General features: G+C 38.8%; 2 protein-coding genes across 2 annotated transcripts in view; one reads left to right on the top strand and one right to left on the bottom strand.

The window, feature by feature from the left end:
- npepps (aminopeptidase puromycin sensitive) overlaps positions 1 to 9,627 on the bottom strand; it is a 32,834-nt gene extending 23,207 nt beyond the window's left edge. The window contains 6 exon segments of the mRNA XM_062437851.1: positions 950 to 1,042; positions 1,044 to 1,074; positions 1,210 to 1,285; positions 1,415 to 1,499; positions 9,297 to 9,374; positions 9,376 to 9,627. Of these exon segments, the coding sequence (XP_062293835.1) occupies positions 950 to 1,042; positions 1,044 to 1,074; positions 1,210 to 1,285; positions 1,415 to 1,499; positions 9,297 to 9,374; positions 9,376 to 9,420 (408 nt within the window). The 5' untranslated portion in view covers positions 9,421 to 9,627.
- A 2,075-nt stretch (positions 9,628 to 11,702) lies between these two features.
- mrpl45 (mitochondrial ribosomal protein L45) lies at positions 11,703 to 21,706 on the top strand. The gene is made up of 8 exons (XM_062437860.1): positions 11,703 to 11,771; positions 13,175 to 13,370; positions 14,276 to 14,393; positions 14,564 to 14,662; positions 15,065 to 15,113; positions 15,598 to 15,747; positions 17,731 to 17,904; positions 21,264 to 21,706. Exons 1-8 carry the CDS (start codon positions 11,709 to 11,711, stop codon positions 21,360 to 21,362), a joined length of 948 nt encoding a protein of 315 aa, XP_062293844.1. The 5' UTR covers positions 11,703 to 11,708; the 3' UTR covers positions 21,363 to 21,706.
- The last annotated feature ends 1,070 nt before the right edge of the window (positions 21,707 to 22,776 follow it).

Genomic DNA, 22,776 nt, shown 5'->3' with positions numbered 1-22,776 from the left:
AGCACAGGAAGTCAGAGAGTGTGAAGCTGACGAGTCCGACTGTAGTTTTTTTAAATGTAGTGTGAAACCACAGCGACAAACCGCAGAGATACAGTCAAGTTTCGTTCTCTGGTTTTAGTTTTACGTCTCTCTGTGTGTGAAGATTAACAGAGAGAGAGAGAGAGAGAGAGAGAGAGAGAGAGAGAGGAGAGAGAGAGAGAGAGAGAGAGAGAGAGAGAGAGAGACACAGAGAGAGAGAGAGAGAGAGAGAGAGAGAGAGAGAGAGAGACAAGAGAGAGAGAGAGAGACAGAGAGAGACAGAGAGAGAGAGACACAGAGAGAGAGAGACAGAGAGAGAGACACACCTCTGAACTAAGAACTGTGCAACAAAAGAAAGAAGAAAAAAGGGAACTAGGTGTGAACATGGCAGAAGAGGACTGGTTGCATATTTGTCCTCAAGTACTAGGAGAGATTATTAATAAACACTTTATTACACTAATAAAGATAATTCATGTGTTTCAGTGATACAGCCAAGCTTTAACCCTCCTGTTGTCCTCGAGTCAAGGAAGGAAGGGAGGAAGGGAGGAAAGGAGGAAGGGAGGGAGGAAGAAGGAAGGAAAGGAGGGAGGAAGGGAGGAATGAAGGACAGAATGAAGGGAGAAAAGGGGATGGAGGGAAGGAGTAAGGAAGGAAGGAGGGGGGGGGAGAAAGGAAAAGAGGAAGGAGCGAAAGAAGGACAGAGGAAAGAAGGAAGGGGGAAGGTAGGGGGGAGGAAAGAAAGAGAGAAGGAGGGAGGGAGAAGAAGGAAGGGGAGGAGGGAAAGAAAGAAGGAGGGAGGGAGGAAGGAAGGACAGAAGGAAGGAAGAAAAGGGGATGGAGCGAGGACAGACGGAAGGAAGAAAAGAAGGAACAGTCAAAAGGACATTGTTCCCGAGTCAAATAAAACCCTCTCCGGCCGTCGTGGACTCACCTCAAACTGCGTGACGGCGGCGTAGCGAACCTCTCCGGCCGCAGTCGTATATTTACTTCTATAGAACCCTTTCATTTTGTCGTTCAGCTCTCCCGACAAAGTCTATCTTCAACGTGCCGGAGCCTGGAGGAGGAGGAGGGGGGGGGGGGGTGGGGAGGTGGAGGGGGGCAGAGAGAGAGAGATGAGGGATGTGTTACTCTAATAAAATGATGACGGGGGGTTAAATAAAGAAGAAGAAGAAGAAGGAGTCTAGTTACCCTTTCTGTAGAGCGCTAGGAAACGACAGGGTGACTTTCTCATCCTCGTTCTGATAGTTGAATCCCGTCGCGTTAATTTCTAAAACAGAAGATAAAGAAGAAAGATCAGATCATATTGTTTATTTATTACCTTTGTTATTAAATATTAAATTAAAAATATATGTGTGTGTATATTTTAGAAAGATAAAGAAGTTATGCTGACCCTCACCTTCTCCTCCCTCTGGGGCAAAAGAAGCGGTGATGATGTCGATGTCAGCGCAGTTCATCACAATCTGATTGGTGGCTTGTGTCACCTGTAAATATTGACAGAAAAAACAAAAAGAATTTTACACTTTGATAATCTTTTTTTTTTTTGCTGCGTTTGTATAAAAAAAAAAAAAAAAAAAAAAAATCTGTCGTCGGGGGAAACAGTTCAGTTTACAGGTTTACAGGAAGTCTTGAAAAACATGCCGACGTTACATAATCACACACAGACAAGGAGGATGATGATGATGATGATGAGTATGCAAAGAAGAAGGTCGGAGGTTTGTTTGTGTAAATGCAGCTGAAGGAGAGTTAAACCTGCGGAGGGTGAAGGACAAAACCGCTCACAGATAAAAGGAAAGATGCACTTTATACTCTATAAAAAGATTCTTTACGGTCACTACAGCTGCTCAAAAAGCTTCATTTCAGACCTTCGTTACTGATTACAAAGGATTTTAACTTCACCGTAATCTCATCAGTTTCTTTCCTTATTTATCTTTTTTTTTTTTATTCTCTTCCTTTTCTTTCTCTGTTGTTCTCTCACAGCGTTGTAAATGAAGATTCCTCCTTAAAAAGTCTCAATAATATCAGTCGAGGTAACAGAAGTGATGGAGGAGTAACTGTGGAGCCTCTAACTTGTGATAATAATAATAATAAAAACTGTATTTATAGAGCAGCCTTTCATATAAGGGATGGTGCTCAAAGTGCTTTACAGAGAAAAATAAAGATTACAATAAACTAATTTACAAAAATAAAATATGTGATGTGAAAACAGAGTTTAATCTAAAAGAAATTTAAAAATGAATCTTAAAAAACAAACAAACGTATTTGTACAACAGTGAAAAAGTCAATCTGTGTTCTGAATAAGGAGATAAAACAAAGTATGAATATAAATCTGTTGTTTTTGGATGAGGAGAGGCTGCGTTTTATTGTTTCATGTTTATTTATTTTAGACTTAAATAAATGTGTGATGCTTGATTATAAATTAAATGAGTTAATGTAGGAGATAAGGCCTGTTTGATACTAGATGTTTTAGGACCAATAACGATATTCGATAAATTGGCCATGATATTTTACACTTTAACAAACTTTATGTATAAATAAATCAATCATTATAATTAGCTGTGAATAAAAAAAACTGCAAAACAAAACAAAAATGCATACATTAAACTTGAATTACAAAAAAAGGGTCACATTTAACATAATATATATTTTAGTTAAAGTAAATATCGGCACATATCATTCAACATATTCACTGATATATCAGTCGGGCTTTAGTTGAGAGAAACTTGTAATTGAAGTATCTTCCTCCTGCTAATCAATATTCAATCACTGTTATTGTTCGTTCATTATAAATTAATTATCAACGAGCTGCAACAGTGACGCTGCTGCTGTCGGACACACTGAGGTAATAATTATGAAACACATTGCTCGACTTCCCTTCGCTCTGAGTTGTTGTTGTTGCTTCAGACTTTAAACCACCATGTTTCATTTTGGTGGAAAGAGAGAAAAAGAAAAACACCTCCAGCAGTCGAGTCGAATATATTTACATGATTAATAAAAAGATGTTTGAATATATTCAGAAGTTATTTGAATGTTCTGTGAATAACGTTTGACTGTGAATTGTGCTGCGGTCGTATTTTCTAGCATCATCGCTCCGTAAATGTTTCCTTATTATAAAGAGTTGGTCCAAATGTTTCAATAAAATAACTCAGATACTGATCCACCAAAAAAATACACTTTATTTTAGTTATTTATTAATGTTTATTTGATCTTTGTTCTTAATTCAAGTTTAACATAATTATATATGTACATGTTTTATAATGATTAAATTTGCACTCGTATATAGAAGAATAATGAATATTTTAGATTTATATAATTACAGATTATTATAGAGATTGTTTACTGTATATAGAATTTTATTTTATTTTTTTAAACCTTTTACCATTTATGTTAATTAGCAAGAAAAAAAAGCCAAATATTTTCCTCTTAAAAAGTGATAATTTGCTTCATTATATTGTAAAACTGTTCAATTTCCAGTAATATTTATTCATATTACAGATTTGTATTTATGTTCTATGGAGGCTTCTGTGAGTTATTTTATTATCATTATTCATTTATTACTATTATTTCATCTGTTCTTTATCTGAGAATGAAGCCGTTTATACATCATGAGTTAAAGGTGTCATTCAAAACACAGTAAAGTTAATATTTACAGTTTTTACACTGTTTATTATTACGATGATGTCTCTGGTGTTAAAACTCAACTGACAAAATAAAAGTGAAAGTGAGGCGATTTGTTTGTTATGAAAGAGATTAAATCACGTTACACCCTTTGTGTCAACGAGCCAACTGATTCACAACGACTCACCTGAGTCTGAGATCAACAGTCTGGAGATAAAATCAACATTTAAGGGTTTTTGTTGCTGTTATCATTCGTTCATATCGACCATTAGTAGATCTGTTCATCATGTTTATTCTGATGGAGGATAAAATACACAGTTCTCCTTCTGATGCTTCACTGTTCACATGAGTGGAGAGAAAGAAAGAGGAAGAAGATAATGAAAGAGAGAAAGAAAGGAAGGAAAACGGTGTAAGAAAGACCAAGCAGGAGGAGGAAGATAAGGAAAGAAAGCTAGAAAGAAAGAAAGAAAGAAAGAAAGAAAGACAGAAAGAAAGACAGAAAGAACAAGATGAGGAAAGAAAAAAGACAAAGAAAGAAAAGAAAGAAAGAACAAGGAGGATGAGGAAGATAAGGAAAGAAAGCTAGAAAGAAAGAAAGCTAGAAAGAAAGAAAGCAAGCTAGAAAGAGGAGGAAGATGAGGAAAGATAGAAAGAAAGAAAGAAAAGAGGAGGAAGAAATACCAAACAGGAGGAGGAAGAAGATGAGGAATGAAAGAAAAACAATCTTCCTCCTCCTTTTTCTTTCATTTTCTTTCTTTCTTCCTCCTCCTCGGTCTTTCTTGCACCTTTTTCCTTCCTTTCTTTCTCTTCTTCCTTCATCTTCTTTTCTTTCTTTCTTCCTCCTCCTGCTGCATGGTCTTTCTTCCACCGTCTTCCTTCCTTTCTTTCTCTCTTTCATTATCGTCTTCCTCCTTCTTCTTCCTCTTTCTTTCTCTCCACTCATGTGAACAGTGAAGCATCAGAAGGAGAACTGTGTATTTTATCCTCCATCACAGTAAACATGATGAACAGATCTTCTAATAGTCGATATGAACGAATGATTACAGCAAGAAAAACCCTTCATGTTCATTTTAAACACCTGAAGAAAAAAGTGAACTCATCCTTTAAAGTCAACTGAAGTCTGACCAACATTAAACTTCAAACTAACTCAGAGAAGACGCTTAAAAAGAGTCTGATAATGTGTCTTCATGTTCTCAGGCATGGCTTACTCGACTTTTCCTAAAGTGGCCGAAAATGCACAAAAATGAAAAATATATATCTTTATTAGTTGCTACAAATGTTCGTCCATTGAAGCTGTTCTGGGTCAGATTATCTCCGTATCTATTGACATGTGTTTTAGTGAAATGAATAGTTAATAGTTTTAATAAGATAGTAGTTATGAGGATTTGTTTTTATGATGTAACAGTGAAGACTGATGGCTCTAATGGTTATACAATAAACCCCACAGTTCCATAAAGTTCTGCTCATTTTACACTTTACATGAAATAACATTTAACCACCAAAAAGAGATGAAAACATGACTATAAGAGACAAAAAAACCTACAAACTACCAAAAAGAGACATAAAAATGACTAAAATCAACCTACAGTTAGTTTGAGTGACAGCTGCCATCTAGTTACCGTAGCAACCATGAGATGGAATGACTAAAGAGACTCAAAAACTACCAAAAAGAGACATTTCAATCATTATTGCTATGTTATATTTTCATGTCTGAGGTAAAATAGGACATGATATTGTGTGATAGGAGATGTTTAGTGGTGTAAAAGCTAAAAAAAAAATACACTCTCTCTGCTCTCTGAGACATTAATCAAGGTTTAATTACATTTATTGATCAGTCAGATCGACTATTGATGCTTCCTAAACACATCTGTGGTTAAACATTTTGGTATAGACACTTTTTATGAGGGGAACAAACAGCGAGGGTAGAATATGAACAGTATGTAAAGGGTTAAAACTCAAGCTAACTGAACATGTGTATGAAGCAGAGGAGAGAGGGGGAGAGAGAGAGAGAGACAGACAGAGAGAGAGAGAGCGGGGGGGGGGGGGGTGTGACATGTTACCATGATTTAGCAAAAAAAATGAGTGAACGTTAGCTCTGAACTTCATCTGCTGACATCTGATTAATAAAACCGATCGTAACGTCACTTCACATTTAATAAGACTCGTCAAACAGTCTCAAGCACAGTTAACATAAGCCGGTATGACAGCCATATAAATAAATGTATTAACTCATTAATTACAAATTAAATACTATTTTTATCATATAATATTATGTGATATAGCCTATAAGATATATAACAACAACAAAAACCCCTGCAAAAGTTTTGTTTTCTCTCTATTTTATTTAGAAATTCACTGTGTGAGACAAATAAATGTGATTTAAATGTTGAATTCGGACCAAACAGACATTTACTGTATAATAATGTCAGTATTTAATACCGAGGAGTGATGGTCGGTTATGGGCCTCATTCAGACAGGATCACAGCAGCGGTTCAAGAGTTCAATCCACTCAGTAAAGAATCAAAAATATGAAATAAAGACAAGTTAAAAAGGTCGCTGTGGGTTTTAACAGCAGGTCCGTAGACGCTAACAAAGCAGCACAGTATATATACATTAAGCACAGATAAGTCGGACCAGCGGGTTTGACAATACATTTTTAAACCGTGACAGTTTCAGCTGAAAAAGACAAAACAAACAAACAAATGCAACCGTCAGTCGTCTACCAGGAAGTGAGTGTTAATCTGATGTCACAATGATTCAGACGGCTGATAAAACAGCAGCGGAGTTCATGAGAAGTACAGATAATACAGCATAAATACTCCAACACTGTTCTTATTTCAATGTGATGCTACTTTCTACATCTCAGAGGGAAATATTGTACTTTCTACTCCACTACATTTATCTACCAGCTTTGTGTGTCAAACCTTTCAGATGAAGATTTGAAACAATGGATAATATAACAAGCTTTTAAAATACAACACATTGTTAAAGATGAAACCAGTGGACGTCTTAACACTGAGGTCACATTTCAGATGTCTAATGAATTAAGTATTAACTATATTTGGTGTCATTTACCAGGTTAAAATGTCAAAAAGTTGATCCAGGTTCTTAAATTTGAGAATGTGCTGCTGTTCTTGGTTTTATATTACTGTAAATCTGTTATATTTAGACATATGATGACACTTAATGTTTTAATAACTGTAATCGATAATGGAAATAATTGTTACTTGCAGCGTTATATTGGAATAGTACAACTCTATATTGTTAAATCTATTAATAATCTAATGATGTCATAATAATAATATATCAGTCAGAGGACCAAACCACTACTTTTACTGTAATACTGCATACTACATCACTCATAATACTGCAGTACTTTTACTGTAATACTGCATACTACATCGCTCATAATACTGCAGTACTTTTACTGTAATACTGCATACTACATCGCTCATAATACTGCAGTACTTTTACTGTAATACTGCATACTACATCACTCATAATACTGCAGTACTTTAACTGTAATACCGCATACTACATCGCTCATAATACTGCAGTACTTTAACTGTAATACCGCATACTACATCGCTCATAATACTGCAGTACTTTTACTGTAATACTGCATACTACATCGCTCATAATACTGCAGTACTTTTACTGTAATACTGCATACTACATCGCTCATAATACTGCAGTACTTTTACTGTAATACTGCATACTACATCGCTCATAATACTGCAGTACTTTTACTGTAATACCGCATATTACATCACTCCATAATACTGCAGTACTTTTACTGTAATACCGCATACTACATCGCTCATAATACTGCAGTACTTTTACTGTTGTGGGATTTTTCATGCAGGACTTTTACTTGTAATAAAGTATTTATACATGTAGTATTTATAAACTAGTGCTTTTACTAAAATAAAGGAGTACTTCTTCCACCAGTGGATTATTCATGTATTTTAAAGCTGTTGTTATGAACATACGTGCTGTGATCTGGTACTTCTTTGTCCAATTAATCATTTAACTTACAGTTAAAGGACCAGTGGGTGAGATTTAACGGCATCTAGCAGTGAGGATGCAGACTGGAACAAGCTGAATACTGTAAAACGTGAAAGCCCCTCTCTAGAGTCAGTGTTTGGTTTGTCCGTTCTGGGCTACCGTAGAAACGTGGCGTGCTCTATGGAAGAGGACCCGCTCCCTACGTAGATTAAAAGAGCTCACTCAAAGGTAACAAAAACACAACCGTTCTTATTTTAGGGTGATTATTACACTACTCATTAAAATCATCCATCCATGAATTCTACGCACTGCACCTTTAATACTCCTGACCAAACCACTGGCTAAAAGAAGTGGAGTTGGTCCCCGGACGCTGCACTGCGGATGCCCACTGATCCTTCCGTGTGTGTGTGTGTGTGTGTGTGTGTGTGTGTACAGGGTGGGTCAAATACAGAGATAAGATAAGATCAAATAAGATAAGATACAGTGGACAAAAGTAGCAGCATAAGGCTGAAAGTGTACTAAAAATAAAATTATCAAATAATAAGACAAAAATAACAAAATAAATAAAATACTACATACAGTAAACTGGATTTTTGTGTAAATAAATCAGCAATATGCATAAATGTGCAAATATGCAGAAGTTCCTGAGATGATATACAGTATAAACCCTCATACAGATATAAATAAATGTGCAATTTGCAGAAAATCTGATATATACACACACATGTGTGCAATGTTAAATACACTCCTGCATACTGTTGTAAATGTGCAGCATCAGTCTTTTTTTCTATAACTGGTATGTATGGTTTGAATCCCAGTGCTAGTCAGTGAAGTGGGAGGTACTGGGAGCTGTGGTGAAATCAATTTCCCCATAAAAAGTTCATTACTTCAACTTTTACCACTTTAACTCCAATTTGCTGCTGACACTTATGCACTTATAGTTAAGTCAAGCTGGGTATTTACACATAATTGAGTATTTAAACATGCTTTATCTGTGCTTTTACTTCATTAAAATCTACCTCAAATTTGCTGCTTACACTTATGCACTTTTAGTTAAGTCATGTAGCATTTTTACACATAATTGAGTGTCTTAACATTGCTTTATCGTTGCCTTAACTTCATTTTCAAGCATCTGAACAGCTTCTCTGGCCTCTCTGCATTGGTGTCACAATGAGTTAACGCTGGTGACACACAACAAAACTGCTCCTGAGCGCATTTCCAGGAGCTGTTAGCAGAGACAGCTGCTAAAAAAAAAGCTAACATGAGAGTGCAAGTCTTGCCTTGCCTACTGCCTGCAAGCTCCGTGGTGCTAGTTAGCTCCGATTAGCTGAGCGGCTAGTCGCTTAAATCATGTGTCTGATTGTGCTATTTATCAAATATGTGCGTTTCCTTTCAGCCACTATGAGCCATGTCAGCAGGCTTGTGAAGGTAGTGTGCTAGCTCTGTTAGCAGCTACCACCCAGCAGCACCTAGCAGTAGCAGCAGCAGCCGAAGCAGCTCCTTCCTTCCCCCGCTATCAGCTCCACTATTAGCCCGCTAGTGGACGTTAGCTGGTCGGATTACATAACAACATCAACCCCCCCCCCCCTTCCTCTCCTCCTCCCCCCCTCCAGTCATGCACTGACACAATGACTGTAGTCCGGTGCAAAGCTTACCTCCACCACCGCCTCCAGCTTGCCCTCGAAGGTGAAGTCGATGAGGTCGGGCTTCAGACACAAGCCGTAGTTAACGGGGGTAAACGTCCGACGGTAGCCGGACGAAGGGCCTCCTCTCGGGCATGGCTGCTGTGTTAGTGGCCGGCGGGCTGCGATAACGAAGACGGTTCCGTGTGTGTGTGTGAGTGAGCGTGTGTGTGGTTTGCCCTGGTTGTTACCGATTACAGAGCTCCGTTTAGATAAAAATAAAGGGGTTATTGTATCCGTGGTGCTAACGGACCGCAGGAGGTGACTGAGTGAGGACCGTAACCCTCTCCGCTCTGCCAGCTTCTCTCCGCTCGAGCCCAAACAACTCAACTTAACCTGCGTACACCCCAACGGACGTTCTACGTCATCGCGTCGAGGCGCTACGTGCTGGACGTCAAGCGTAGACATATTTATTCCTGGCAACAAATCCAGCACGATAAATAATAACGTTTTGTAATCAAAGTGAATGTATTATTGGATAAATATCACTACACAGCAATAATCTGATTATTTTTTTATCTTCTAATTTTTGCCATGTTTCACACTAAGATGGTCCTGTTGCTGTAAAATTAAAAATAATACATTTTTAAAAAGTCTAAATTGTAAGATGTTTTCTTTAGTCCTAAATAGGTCACAATTGGTACATTGTTGTAACTACCTATTTATTATATATTTTTTTAATATATACTTTTATATGTAGCATTGCCCGGTCCAAGACAAATTTATCTCAGGAGAAAAATAAAGAAACCTTACCTAACAAAAAAACAGAAATTGGAAGACACTTTTTTCGTTGGGTCTCAGGAGGATATATTAGCATTGCAACCTTACTCTTATGAGAGGAACAAGTAGTTGAATTTCGACAGTCAGTCAAATCCACCAATAATGTCCCAGAGTATATACAGTGGAAAAAACAGTCTATATTTTCAGTTTCAGTATCACAAAAGCTGCTTGAATGCACAGCTATATTTTTTAACTGATTTATTTTAACTTATAGCTATATTAATTAATTTCAGTTATTTATTTTTAATACATTTGCAAGAATTTCTAAAAACCCATTTTCACTTTGTCATTATTGGGTATTGTGTGTAGATTGATGAGAAAAAAAAGGAATTTAATCCATTTTGGAATAAGGATGTAACATAACAAAATGTGGGGGAAGTGAAGGAGTGTGAATACTTTCTGGATGCTCTGTGTAAGTGAGATCACTTGTAGCCAGTGCATTTACCAACTTTGCCAAACTGAATGCACGTTCTCTGCTTTACATTCAGTTTGCAATTTAATAACACACCTCTAGTAAAACTGTAACTAGCACAAGAACCTCAAAATTATATGTGCACCACTGTTATGTACTGAATGCTGATATTATGGATTTCTGACTTTTTTTTCCTCTTTTCATTGAATGATACAAAAAATTCAGAAAATGAGAGTGTTATTTTTGGTCAGATAACTGCAGGTACAGGTTGGTTGTATGAGGTTCAGTGTGAAAAGAGAAAGACTGGAGGGTAGGATGGTAGATTAGATAAAAGGAGTGGAGCGTCAAAACAGCAAATATTCAAACGTCACAGGTTTAATATGCAGAATAAACTTTGGTTACACAAGTATCTCCTTATTGCTGAACCCAACTGAAAAGTTCTTCCACAGCAGCATAATGCACAACAAGCGATGTGAGGCTATGTGACTGCTTGGCAGAATAAAACACCTTTTTTCTTGCAGATCTGAGACTTTATAGTGTCTGAGAATGTCCCATTTTTTCTTGCAAATGTATTACTTTAATATGGCAAATTCTGACTTTTTCTCAAAATATTAACCCCACTACCCACACACGCTTCCAGGTCAGTATTTTTTTATTTACATATATGGTCCTGATACTGTACACTTCATACAGCCTAATTGTGGGCTGTTGCATGAGTTGGACTAAGCATTGCACAGTGAAATCCCTCTCTCTCTCTCTCTCTCTCTCTCTCTCTCTCTCTCTCTCTCTCTCTCTCTCTCTCTCTCTCTCTCTCTCTCTCTCTCTGACTTCATATTTCAGTTTTGTAATTAATTGTTGCAGTAATCTACATGATAGTAGTGGGCTGCTGTGTGTTAGTCCATGTAGTGAACAGTGCAATATCTCTCTCTCTCTCTCTCTTTCTGACTGAAAGTGCAAAGATCAGATCATAACTCACCCTGGTTATATAAATATAAAACTGTTAGAATTAGGAAATAAGGTGCATTTATTTATGCAATAATTCATATATCTATTTATATTAAATGTCATATGGATTAGTCAGTATTCAGTTCATGCAGTTACTCTACACCCTCCCATACAGCAGGAGGCGGTGTGCTCCTTTAAAGCTGGTTTCCTCTAATAAACACCAAGCAGAGGAAGAGGGAAGCTGCAAGATGGCGATGCACATGAGGAAGACACTGGTGGCCCTTCACCGAGCCGCAGGCAGCAGTTTGAAGGTACTGAGACATTTAATGACACTTTAATGGATGAAACGTGTAACGTGCAGAAGAAGCAGCTCGTTTGTTTTGCACGTAATGAAAGATGCAAAGAGTCTGGAGCCAGAATCACTGTTAGCTTCTGTTAGCAGCAGAGAGACTGTCCTTCAAATACCTGAAGAGAGAAACTATCCTTTAACTCTTACATACTGTTCATATTCTGACTCATAATTAGTCTCTACACTAATTCACATTCATAAACTCTCCCATCAGTCATTAATAAATCTTTAATTAATCTTATGGAGAGACTAAAAGACATTCACAATCACTATTTTATGGTCTAGGAGAACATTTAATAGAATGTATTGAATATATCAACATGTTTGAATGCCATTTAGGTCAAATTTGTACATTTACATATATATAAATATGTATCAGCTGCACAAACATTTAAAAAGAGATGCATTTTTTCCCATTTTTGTGCACTGTGGGAAAGTCTGGCTAAAAGAAATGTGGGTAAAGTGTTTTTGCAGCTATTAAATTGCCTTTATTGAACATTTGGTGGCAGAGAAGCCGACAGGAAACAAGGGAAGAGAGATAGAGAGAAAAAAGGGGTTATAACATGCAACAAAGGTCCTTTGCCAGACTTGAACCAGGGACGTTGCAGGTTTATGTCATGCACTGTAACGAGGGACGGTCCAAAATAGGTCAAATCTGACCCTGAACAGTATGAAAGGGTTAAATGACTGTCAGGAGAACACAAAGCAAATACATACCAGGATTAAATGTTTGGAGTAATTAGCGTCACAATGAGCATTATATTGATATTATATCGATATCGTGATATGAGACTAGATATCGCAATATGTCATCAGTGTTTCTTTTCCTGGTTTTAAATGCTGCATTACAGTAAAGTGTCATTTTCTGAACTAACCAGACTGTTCTAGTTGTTCTGTTATTCACCTTTTACCCACTTTGTCGTTATATCCACATTACTGATGATTATTTATCAGACATTTCATAGTGTAAATATTTGGTGAAAGCTTCAAGATTCACCTTTACATTATCGTTGTAATATGGATATCGAGGTATTTGGTTAAAAATGTTGTGATGCTTGATTTTGTCAACTTCGCCCAGCCCTAGAAAAAAACTCACAATAAGTTGAATTGAATACGAAGTCAAAATCAGGAGACACTAAACTCTGAGTCAGGTGTCCAGATGAACACTGAAAGACATTTTCCTTTGCTGCAATCGTTCCTCCAGTTCATGATACCTGAAGAAAGTCTTTGACCTAAAGGTTGTATATATTAAAGGTGCAGTGTGTAGGTTTTAGTGACATCTACTGGTGAGGTTGTAGATTGCAGATTATATATATATATATATTATGATGGTAAAACGTTTATTTTTTGTGCTCCTCTTCTCAGAATGCGGAGACGTCGGTGGATTTGCGACATCCAGTCCCACTTTTCATGCCGGTCCGGACTAAGAAGCGATACTTCATCCCTCCATCAGTGGGGTTGAAGGACAATAGGACGGACAACTTGGAGGCCAAGGCCAAGACGGCAGGCATCGCTTTCAGACAGCAGTATATCGAGAGGCCCATCAACATCTCCTGCACTGGTAATAAAGATCATTTAGTTGTTGTGTTATAACCAGGCGGGGAGTTCTGGTCCTCTGAAATGATGCCAACGCGGAAGTAACTTAAAACTGCATTCTATCAAAAGGCCACCAGGGGGCGACCGTTTTGGTGTCAAAAGGACTTCCGTCTCTATACAAGTCAATGGAGAATTCACCAACTTCTCACTTGATTTCTAACCTCAGTAAACGTTTTCAAAATGTGTTTATGGTCTCAATCGCTAGTTTAAAGCCTTCTTCAATGCAGTATGATGTTCATTTGGGACATTTTGGCCTCCCTGATTTTATATTTGACGATAAAGCAGGGTATGCATTAGGGCGTGGCTACGTCGTGATTGACAGGTTGATTGGTTCACAGGTTCAGGAGGGCGCCTCATGCTCCTCCTGATGCCCATATAAGTAGAATCCGTGTTTTAATTTTTCCCAGCATGCACCTGAAAATTTCAAGATGGCGCTGCTCAGATCCGATACTATTGGCCTCCGAGCAGCAGTCCACAAACCAATGGGTGACGTCACGGATGTTACGTCCATTTCTTATATACAGTCTATGGTTATATCAGGAAACTACTGCTCTTCTAAAGCTGGAGTGCAGGACTTTTGTCTCCACCTTGTGGCAGCGAGAGTAATTACAAAAACACTGTTGACGAGCATTATTGTCAGAGGCTCCGCTGAAGTCTACTCTGTGCTACTGTTGCAGCTTTAAAACGACCAATCAGAATTTGATCCATTAAGTCTGTTAAGTTAGCAAAGGGCTAACAGGAAGTTTAGACTGCTTCCCAGTCAGCAGAGCATATTTTTAGCTCATGTGATGCATTTATCACCATTATTGAGACTAATTCCTCTCCGTAAGTATACATTTATTGATCAGTCCTGTCTTCTGTCTTCACCAGCGGGAATCTTCGACGCCTACATCCCTCCAGAGGGCGACGCTCGTCTCTCCACTCTGTCTAAAGAGGGTCTGAAACAACGGACTGAACAGATTAAACAAAGTGCCACCTCACAGCTAGCGTAAGATTGTTTTTCCTCCATCCTTTCATTGTTCCTGTTTTTCTTCTTATCAAACATTTGAATTCTGTAGAAAGAGTTGATTCGTGTGGTGCGGAGGGGAAAAAATATATATCAGCTGTTTCACCTCAAATGTGTAAAAAGCTGAATTTTTTTTGTTGTTGTCTTTGCAGGATTCGTAAGATCAAAGAACACGACTCTGAGTTCGTAACGAAGGAGTTTGCAGAGAGAGCTCAAGAGCTCTTCATCGAGGCTCACCATGCTCTGACACAGTAAGAAAACCAAGAGTCTCACACTACACTCAGCCAGCTGAGAGCCGCTCTCACTCTCTGTTTATCTCAGTGAGACATTTCTAATAGAAGTGACAGATAGAGACTCTGCTGTGAAGTAGAAAACCTCTTGAAGAAGCACATCAGTCAGTATATATACTGAAATAAAGAAAGCAAATAACAGAAAACACACATTTAATTTTGTGATATTTAGATTTTTTTCTGTAATAGAAATGACAATATAGCTGACAGCAACATGACGCTTCCAACGCAAGTGACAGGAGGTTAATATAAACAGGGCATCCGTTGTCTTGCGTCACATTCAGTTAGGACCGCAGCAAAAAGAAAAACAGGAAGTTTAGCTTAAATAGTGTTTAAACATTAATCCACTGTTTGTTTTTTCAGGTTCAACAAGGAGAAACTTCACTCCTTGGTGACAGAGAGGTGTTATCCTGTAAGTTCATATTGACCCCGTCTGTTTTGACTGTTCCTTCTTTCCTCCCTTCCTTCCTTCCGTCTGTCCTTCCTCCCTCCCTCCTTCTCTTTCTTTCTTTCCTCTCTTTCCTTCCTTCCGTCTGTCCTTCCTTCCTACCTTCTTTCCTCCCTCCCTCCTTCTCTCTTTCTTTCTTCCCCCCTACCTTCCTCCCTTCCTTCTTTCCTCTGTCCTCCCTTCCTCTTTTCCTTTCTCCCTCCCTCCCTCCTTCATTCTTTCCTCCCTCCCTCCTACTTTCCTTCCTTCCTTCTTTCCTCCGTCCTTCCGTCTTTCCTTTCCTCCCTTCCTTCCTACCCTCCTTCCTTCCTCCCTCCTTTCCTTCCTTCCTCCCTTCCCTCCTTTCCTTCCTTCTTTCTCTCTTCCTTCCTTGACTCGAGGACAACAGGAGGGTTAATCACTCTCCCTAATTTACTTGTTGTCTCTCTGTCTCTCTTCGTTTGTTTAGGAGATGACGAGAGGAAACCGCTACAAGTCGATCCGCTGGAGGTTCGTGGAGTCTCTGGAGGCGCCCAAGGTGGTCCAAGCACGCTGCCCCGACATGATCTCCAAGGGCAACCTGTACGGCCAGGTGACGGTCCGCATGCACTCCAAACAGGTACGACTCAAGTGTTAATGGACTGAAACCATCGACAGCAGCAGGATTATTTTGTTTACATAGATTTTTTTCTTTAATTGAGTGTTAATATTTTCTTTGTGTGTTTCCAGTAGTTCTTAATAATGTGCTGCTCAGACTAAAGTCCAGTTTTGAGCTTTAGCACACTTAAAATCACGTCCAATTAGCCAGAAAGTACAAGTGCTGGATTAACAAACACTCGCTGTTAGTTTCTATTCTTCTGTGTTTAATAAGCACCAAAAACAAAACCTCTAAATACAAGAACTTGATATAATTAATACAGTTTTTCAGGTGAAATAGTAACAGCTTTATAAAATAACAGTGCTTAAATATTGAACTTCTGCTCTTTATGATGATGTTTAATTTTTTATTGATCCTTTATTTAACCAGAAAGGTCCTATTAAGATACAACTACTCTTCTGTCAGGGAGTCCTGGTCAAGTTGGCAGATAATGACATCATCATGTCTATATATGGACTTATCGTATGATACGTGGAAGTTGACCTTTGACCTCAGTATTGCCACACTTCACATTAGCAGCTAAGAGGCTATTCATGTTACATTGGCTAAGTGAGTAGTGTCCCCAAACATAATGGCAGTCAGAGCTCACTCTCCCATCCCATATTATGCTATTATATTATCTTTATATCAGTGGTATAAAATGATCTTCAAATGACAATAATATCGTTTATCGCGATTATTTCTGAGACAATATATCGTCTATTAATAGTAGTTATCGTGACAGTCCTACTTCAAGGCAATGTCACTCAAACAATGTGTTGTTTCACGTTATGCGAAGATGTGCAGCCTTTAGTCAACGTTTTCAGTCGGTGAATAGGCAACATAATGCACAGCACAGCAAGCTACGTAAGCTGGTTTAGCCCGAAATGCGCCATGTTTCCTGCAGTTGGGTCGGATCGTATCTGAGTTTGTTTCTAACCAGACTGAGACCACCTCCTCAATAAGGTTTTGGTCTGGTTGTTTTGGTCTTTCACATCTGCCCATACAAACCGCACCAAGGGGGATAACACACTGAGTAATGCCCTTAACCCTCCTGTTGGCTTTGAGTCAAGGAAGGAATGGAGGAAGAAGGGAGGAAGGAAGGAGGGAAAGGAGGGAGGAAGGAAGGAAGGAAAGGAGGGAGTAAGGAAGGAAGGAAAGGAGGGAGTTAGGAAGGAAGGAAAGACGGAGGAAAGAACGAAAGAACGAAGGAAGGAAGGAGGGAGGGAGAAAAGGGAAGAAGGACTGAGGAAAGAAAGAAGGGAGGAAGGAAAGAGGGAGGGAGGCAGGAAGGACAGAAGGAAGGAAGAAAGGGGGATGGAGGAAGGAAAGAAAGAAGGTAGGAAAGAGGAAGGACAGAAGGAAGGAAGAAAGGGGGATGGAGGAAGGAAAGAAAGAAGGGTAGGAAAGAGGAAGGACAGACGGAAGGAAGGAAGGGAGGAAAGAAGGATCAGTCAAAACTGACGGGGTAAATTTGACCCGGGAGGACGACACGAAGGTTAACCTACTTGGATAAGGACTGATTAATTGGGACATTAGACTAATACAAAAAGTGGCCCAGTCAAGACTTTCTTTATCTGCACTATAAAAAAAAGTGCTGGGCAATATATTGAAATTATATCGATATCGTGATATGAGACTAGATATCGTCTTAGATTTTGGATATCGTAATATAATTTTCTGAACTTACCAGACTGTTCTAGCTGTTCTATTATATACCTTTTACCCACTTTTCATTGTTTCATTGGGTACATTTTTTGTGAAAGCATCGACAGTCATCTCTACAATATTGTTGCAATATCGATATCGAGGTATTTGGTCTAAAATATGGTGATATTTGATTTTGTCCATATCGTCCAGCCCTATGGGCAACTCTTCCCTTGGCTTGAGATTAGAATCCAAGGCTAGATTTAGGATTTGGATGCATCACTTAACCTTTTTTTTTTATGTCTTCTCACCCTGCAGACTCTGGCAATCTACGACCGCTTCGGCAGGCTGATGCTGGGCAGCGAGGAGCAGCCGAAGGACGTGTTGGAGTATGTGGTCATAGAGCGACACCTCACCAACCCGTACGGCCGCTGGAGGTTACACGGGAAAATAGTGCCATCCTGGGCTCCAGCCAAGGACCCGATTATTAAGGTGACCCTCCGCTCCGCTCCGACTGACAACATTTATCCTTTTAGTAAGAAAAAAGGCAGAGGTTCAAGACACTCTATCTGTCAGAGGGAAATTAAAAAACCTTTATTAAGCGGACGGTTCATACTTCACTTTAACAACCACGGGAACGGGGTCGCTGAAATACGTTTAGCGTTTCAAGCTTTTCAATATCGTTTTATTATTTTTTCCATAAATTATTTTTTATATGCTTTGCTGTTCAATATGCTTTTATATGTTCTTTTTCTATACGGCTTTTACTTCTTCTCATAAAGCAGTCTTATAAATATCTCCCAAATAATCCTCCCGTCGTTGAGCTCCTCGTCGTGTTACTGTTTAACCTCCACAATGTGACAGCAGGACGTTCGCTCGGTTTTATACAACAGCCGTGCAATAAATCCCACCTTCATGAAGGTCATAATGTTACATTTTTATTGAAACTGTTTCTGATATTTTGTCCAGACCTTTTTGTATCAATGAAGGTAGTAGAATCACCTCGGAGTATAACAGAGCCACAAACTACAGCTTCCTAAAATGACCATAAAGTTTAATCCACACCTCTATAAAATACAGTTGCTTGGGAAATATCTGGAGCTCTTTAGCTGCTAAATGCTCCACTATGCTCAGCAGCTAGTCTACAGATAACTGTGTCTGATTGCTGTTTGGTGCTGAGCAGGTAGTGTACAGGGGCTTTTTTTTAACAGCTTTGTCTCAGAAAATGACGCTATGAGAGCGCTGAGAGTGAATCAAGACAGTAAACTTTCAGCCAGACAGTTAAACAATGAGCTGAAACTCAACTATAACGCTCTGTAAAGCTGAGAGGAGCTGCAGAGTCACTGATAATTCTCTGTAGATTTGTTACTATGAGCCACAAGCACGTTACACACTATGAAAAATGTTGATTATGTCCATATTAACCCTCCTGTTGTCCTCGAGTCAAGGAAGGAAGGAAGGAGAGGAAGAAGGAAGGGAAGGAAGGAAGGAAAGGAGGGAGGGAGGAAGGAAGAAGGAAGGAAATGAGGAAGGAAGGAGGGGGGGAGGGAGGAAGGAAGGAAGGGAGGAAGAAGGAAGGGAGGGAGGGAGGAAGTAAGGAAGAAGGAAGGGAAGGAGGGAGGAAGGAAGGAAGGAAGGAAGGGAGGAAGAAGGAAGGAAAGGAGGGAGGGAGGAAGGAAAGGAGGGAGGAAGGAAAGGAGGAAGGAAAGGAGGGAGGAAGGAAGGAAGAGAGGAAGAAGGAAGGAAATGAGGAAGGAAGGAGGGAGGGAGGGAGGAAGTAAGGAAGAAGGAGGGAGGAAGGAAGGAAGGGAGGAAGAAGGAAGGAAAGGAGGGAGGGAGGAAGGAAAGGAAGGAGGAAGGAAAGGAGGAAGGAAAGGAGGGAGGAAGGAAGGAAGGAAGAAGGAAGGAAGGAAGGACGGACAGACAGAAGGAAGGAAAGAAGGAACAGTCAAAAACAGACGGGGTCAATTTGACCCGGGAGGACGACAGGAGGGTTAAATAACACTCAGGTGATGGGCTGGTTACTAGTGTTGTATCTCAGATCTTTGGATCATCTGTAAATCTGTTTCCTGAAGTTTATTGTGATACAAGCAGCATCTGACACTCGTATCGGTGGATAAACACAGACCACGGGGGTGAATTCCTGAGAGGTTGTGTTAAGCGTCCGTGCCAGTCTTTGCACTGTAATGACATTCTGTTGGCAAGACCAGAATAGAAGATGACTTGCATTACACACATCGGTGCAAAACGTGGAACATAATCACCTTAAATCTGTGACTCAGCCTCCACGCTGTCTCAGATGTTCCTGACAGATGCAGCCTGACAGACGCCAGCAGAGTTTCTGCAAAAGTGTCTGTTAGATGAATATAAAAAGTGGGGACGAGGTCTGTGCTGGAGACCAGAGCTGTAAGGGCTAATTGTTGAAGCTTAATCGGTTAAATCATTGCGAACTATTGTGATCATTTTAAAATCAGTTTGTAACGTGGGGAGTTTAAGCTTTTCTGTGTCATACATAGAAAGACAATAAACTAAATATCTTTGGATTTTAGACATTTGAAGACATTATAACTGACATTTTCACTGTTTTCTGATATTTTATATATAAGATAAGCAGATTTATCAATAATGAAAATAAGTAAGTTAGATGCAGCTCTAAAGGAAACATCTTCAGTCTCATAGTTTGTTTATGATACTTTTAAACAAGACAGAAGAAAGTTTCTCACCATCTTTTATTCATAACAAGAGAACCAAGTTAATTGGATTATTTAATTAATGATACCATAATGCTTTAAGTCTCAAGACAAACCTTAGATGGTGTTTGTCTCCAGCTGTGAAAAACATGGATGTTTATTTGTACCTTTTTTTAAATCAACAATGGCAGTTTGTACATGCATGTGCTGCAGATATCCTAAATTAGCTTCACCAAACCTCTTCTTTGACTATTTCTGTGGTTATTTATTTTTGTCTCCGCCGCCTGTCAATCGAAATCAGTCAAGCCAACGGAAAAATGAGGGCAGAGCAGTTTCGCCAGCTGTGACACAAAATAAAACCAGATTTTACATGATCATAACTCATCTGCTCGTGTGTGTATACAGGGTTTTTCAACTTTGTTTATAAAAATTGAAAGCAACCAAAGTAAATGGCAAATACTTCCTTATTCTAAAACCATCTGCAGGGATTATAAAACAGAAAGGGAATAAAGGAGGTTTTTCTTCAGCAGCTAAAGGGCAGGTTCACAATCTCTCAAGTATCTTAAATCAACAGTCAGGAGCTCAAATGAACATTGAAACCAGTTTTTTCTTGCTGTAATGATTCCTCCTGTTCATACTGACCATTAGAAGATCCCTTCATAATGTTTAAAATGTAAGTGATGGAGTTTAAAAGTTTTAATCTAAAGCTAATATGAAGCTTCAGTCGTCCAAATGAGTCAAATCTTCATCTTCTGTGTTTCAACGTTACAGTGTTTTTAGTAGCAAAGTCTTTGTGTTACTATACTTCCACCACAGCTCAACAGGGAAACACTAAGAGGGAATTTGATGCTAAAAAGACTGTAAATGTGTCAGATATCACTTGATATGACTAACTCACACTGATGAAGCTCAATAGAAGCTGATCATCTACTTTACAAGGCATTTTCGATCAAAGTGAGGACTGTAAAGGGGTTTTCTAATGGTCAGTATGAACAGAAGGAATGATTACAGAAAGAAAAACCTGCTTCACTATTTGAGCTCCTGACAGTCAAAGTCCACTGGTAACATAATATACTGTTACATTATTTATCAGTAAACCATGAGACAATTTGAGATATATATTAATTTATCTTCCTAAAGTTTGACTTCTTTCTCTTTCAGACTATTATGATTGCTGGTCCAGCTCTGAAACCAGGAGAAGAGTTCGAGGCCCTCAAATATGAAGTTCCCAAACCAGAGGCGGTACAGTGGCATAAATAGACCACCGGGGGGCACTGCTCCTTTTCTTCAAACCACTGTTGGACATTAACAGCAGTCATGGGGCCAAATGCTGTTTAGAAATTTGGCAGTGGCTGGTTGGTTAGTTAGTCGACTTTGGCAGTAAACCAGGCTCCCACTGGAGGCTTTTTGTTCTTTTTGGAAAACGCTGTTGGCTGTTCACAATGTTAAAGCAGCAGGTGAATTTTTTAGGATGAACAAACCACCACACAACAGTCTGGATTACAACAATTCTCTTCAAGACTTTGTTTTTTTTTATTTTATGAGACTAACTTAATGTGTACATGTAAAAAGAGAAATAATAATAAACAGACTTCCAGAAATTGTACGGTTTATTTCTGTGATGAATATACTGCATGTTGCCCTCAGGGGGGAAAAATACAAAAATAAAGTGTCCCATCTGCTTTGCTTCACACCAGTAGATTTCAGTGGATTTTCTTTTTCTTTTATCAGAATAATCTGTCATAGAAGATACATACAAAACAGTTTTCTCTCTTCAAATCAAGGAATGGATTACAACAACTTTTTTTTTTCTTCTTCTTCTTACGTGACAACAAATTACAGCACGCTCATTCAAAAACACACAAACATGCAACAATGCTCACAGAATTAGGTCACTCCATTGACAAAAAAAACCAAAAAAACCCTGGTGCATTGGTTTAACAATGACATAAAAAGAAACCTCGAGTCACTGTCGCTGTTTGGGACTGAATGATGCTGATGATTGCCGCCGTTTGAGAAAACTGACACAATTGCTGCTGGCATGAAGATGTTCATTACATCAATACAGACTACTGTTAACATTGTAAGTTTTATCCACCAAATACTGCTTTTAAAGTTACAATTATTTGCATTTAAATGTTGAATAATAATAATAAATCTGAACCTTGTTTCCTTCTCAGAGTGTGAAATATAGGCTTGTTAAAGGAGATATAACATGCTTTTTGTCATTTTTATAATGGTATGGTAACATGGTTTGAGTTCCAAAACTTCAGGTGAACGTATGTAAAAATGCTGCCTTCAAGTCAAAACTCAGGGTAACCACCTCTGGACGCTTCGTTTGTAAAGTTAGCTACTTACTTCCTCCTTGTGATGATGTCAAATTGTTCGTGCATGTCTACACACTGCCTAAATTCTACTCGAACATGTGCTGATGTATTTGAGAAACTGACATTTTGAGTAAACCGTAAGAAAAAAAAAGTTAAATCCTACAAGAACTATTTGTTTACGTAGCCTCTGGAGTCGCAGAAAGCTGGCCAATCAGAGCAGAGTGAACTCATCAGGACGAGGAGGAGGGGCCTTAAAGAGACAGGAGCAAAAAACAGCCTGTTTCAGACAGAGGCTGAACTGAGGGGCTGCATAAAGAGCCAGTATAAGATAAACAAGCAGTTTTTAA

The sequence above is a fragment of the Scomber scombrus genome, chromosome 2 (genome assembly GCF_963691925.1).
Source record: "Scomber scombrus chromosome 2, fScoSco1.1, whole genome shotgun sequence".
Classification (NCBI taxonomy): Eukaryota; Metazoa; Chordata; class Actinopteri; order Scombriformes; family Scombridae; genus Scomber; species Scomber scombrus.
Note: the sequence above shows the minus strand (reverse complement) of the source record. Positions and strands in the feature narration are given on the sequence as shown.

Bases quoted from the DNA above. Each gene is read 5' to 3' on its own strand.
- mrpl45 (XM_062437860.1), top strand. From the start codon at position 11,709: ATGGCGATGCACATGAGGAAGACACTGGTGGCCCTTCACCGAGCCGCA. The intron at 15,114-15,597 runs GTAAGTTCATAT...TCGTTTGTTTAG, and splicing joins TGACAGAGAGGTGTTATCCT to GAGATGACGAGAGGAAACCG. The intron at 17,905-21,263 runs GTGACCCTCCGC...TTTCTCTTTCAG, and splicing joins CCAAGGACCCGATTATTAAG to ACTATTATGATTGCTGGTCC.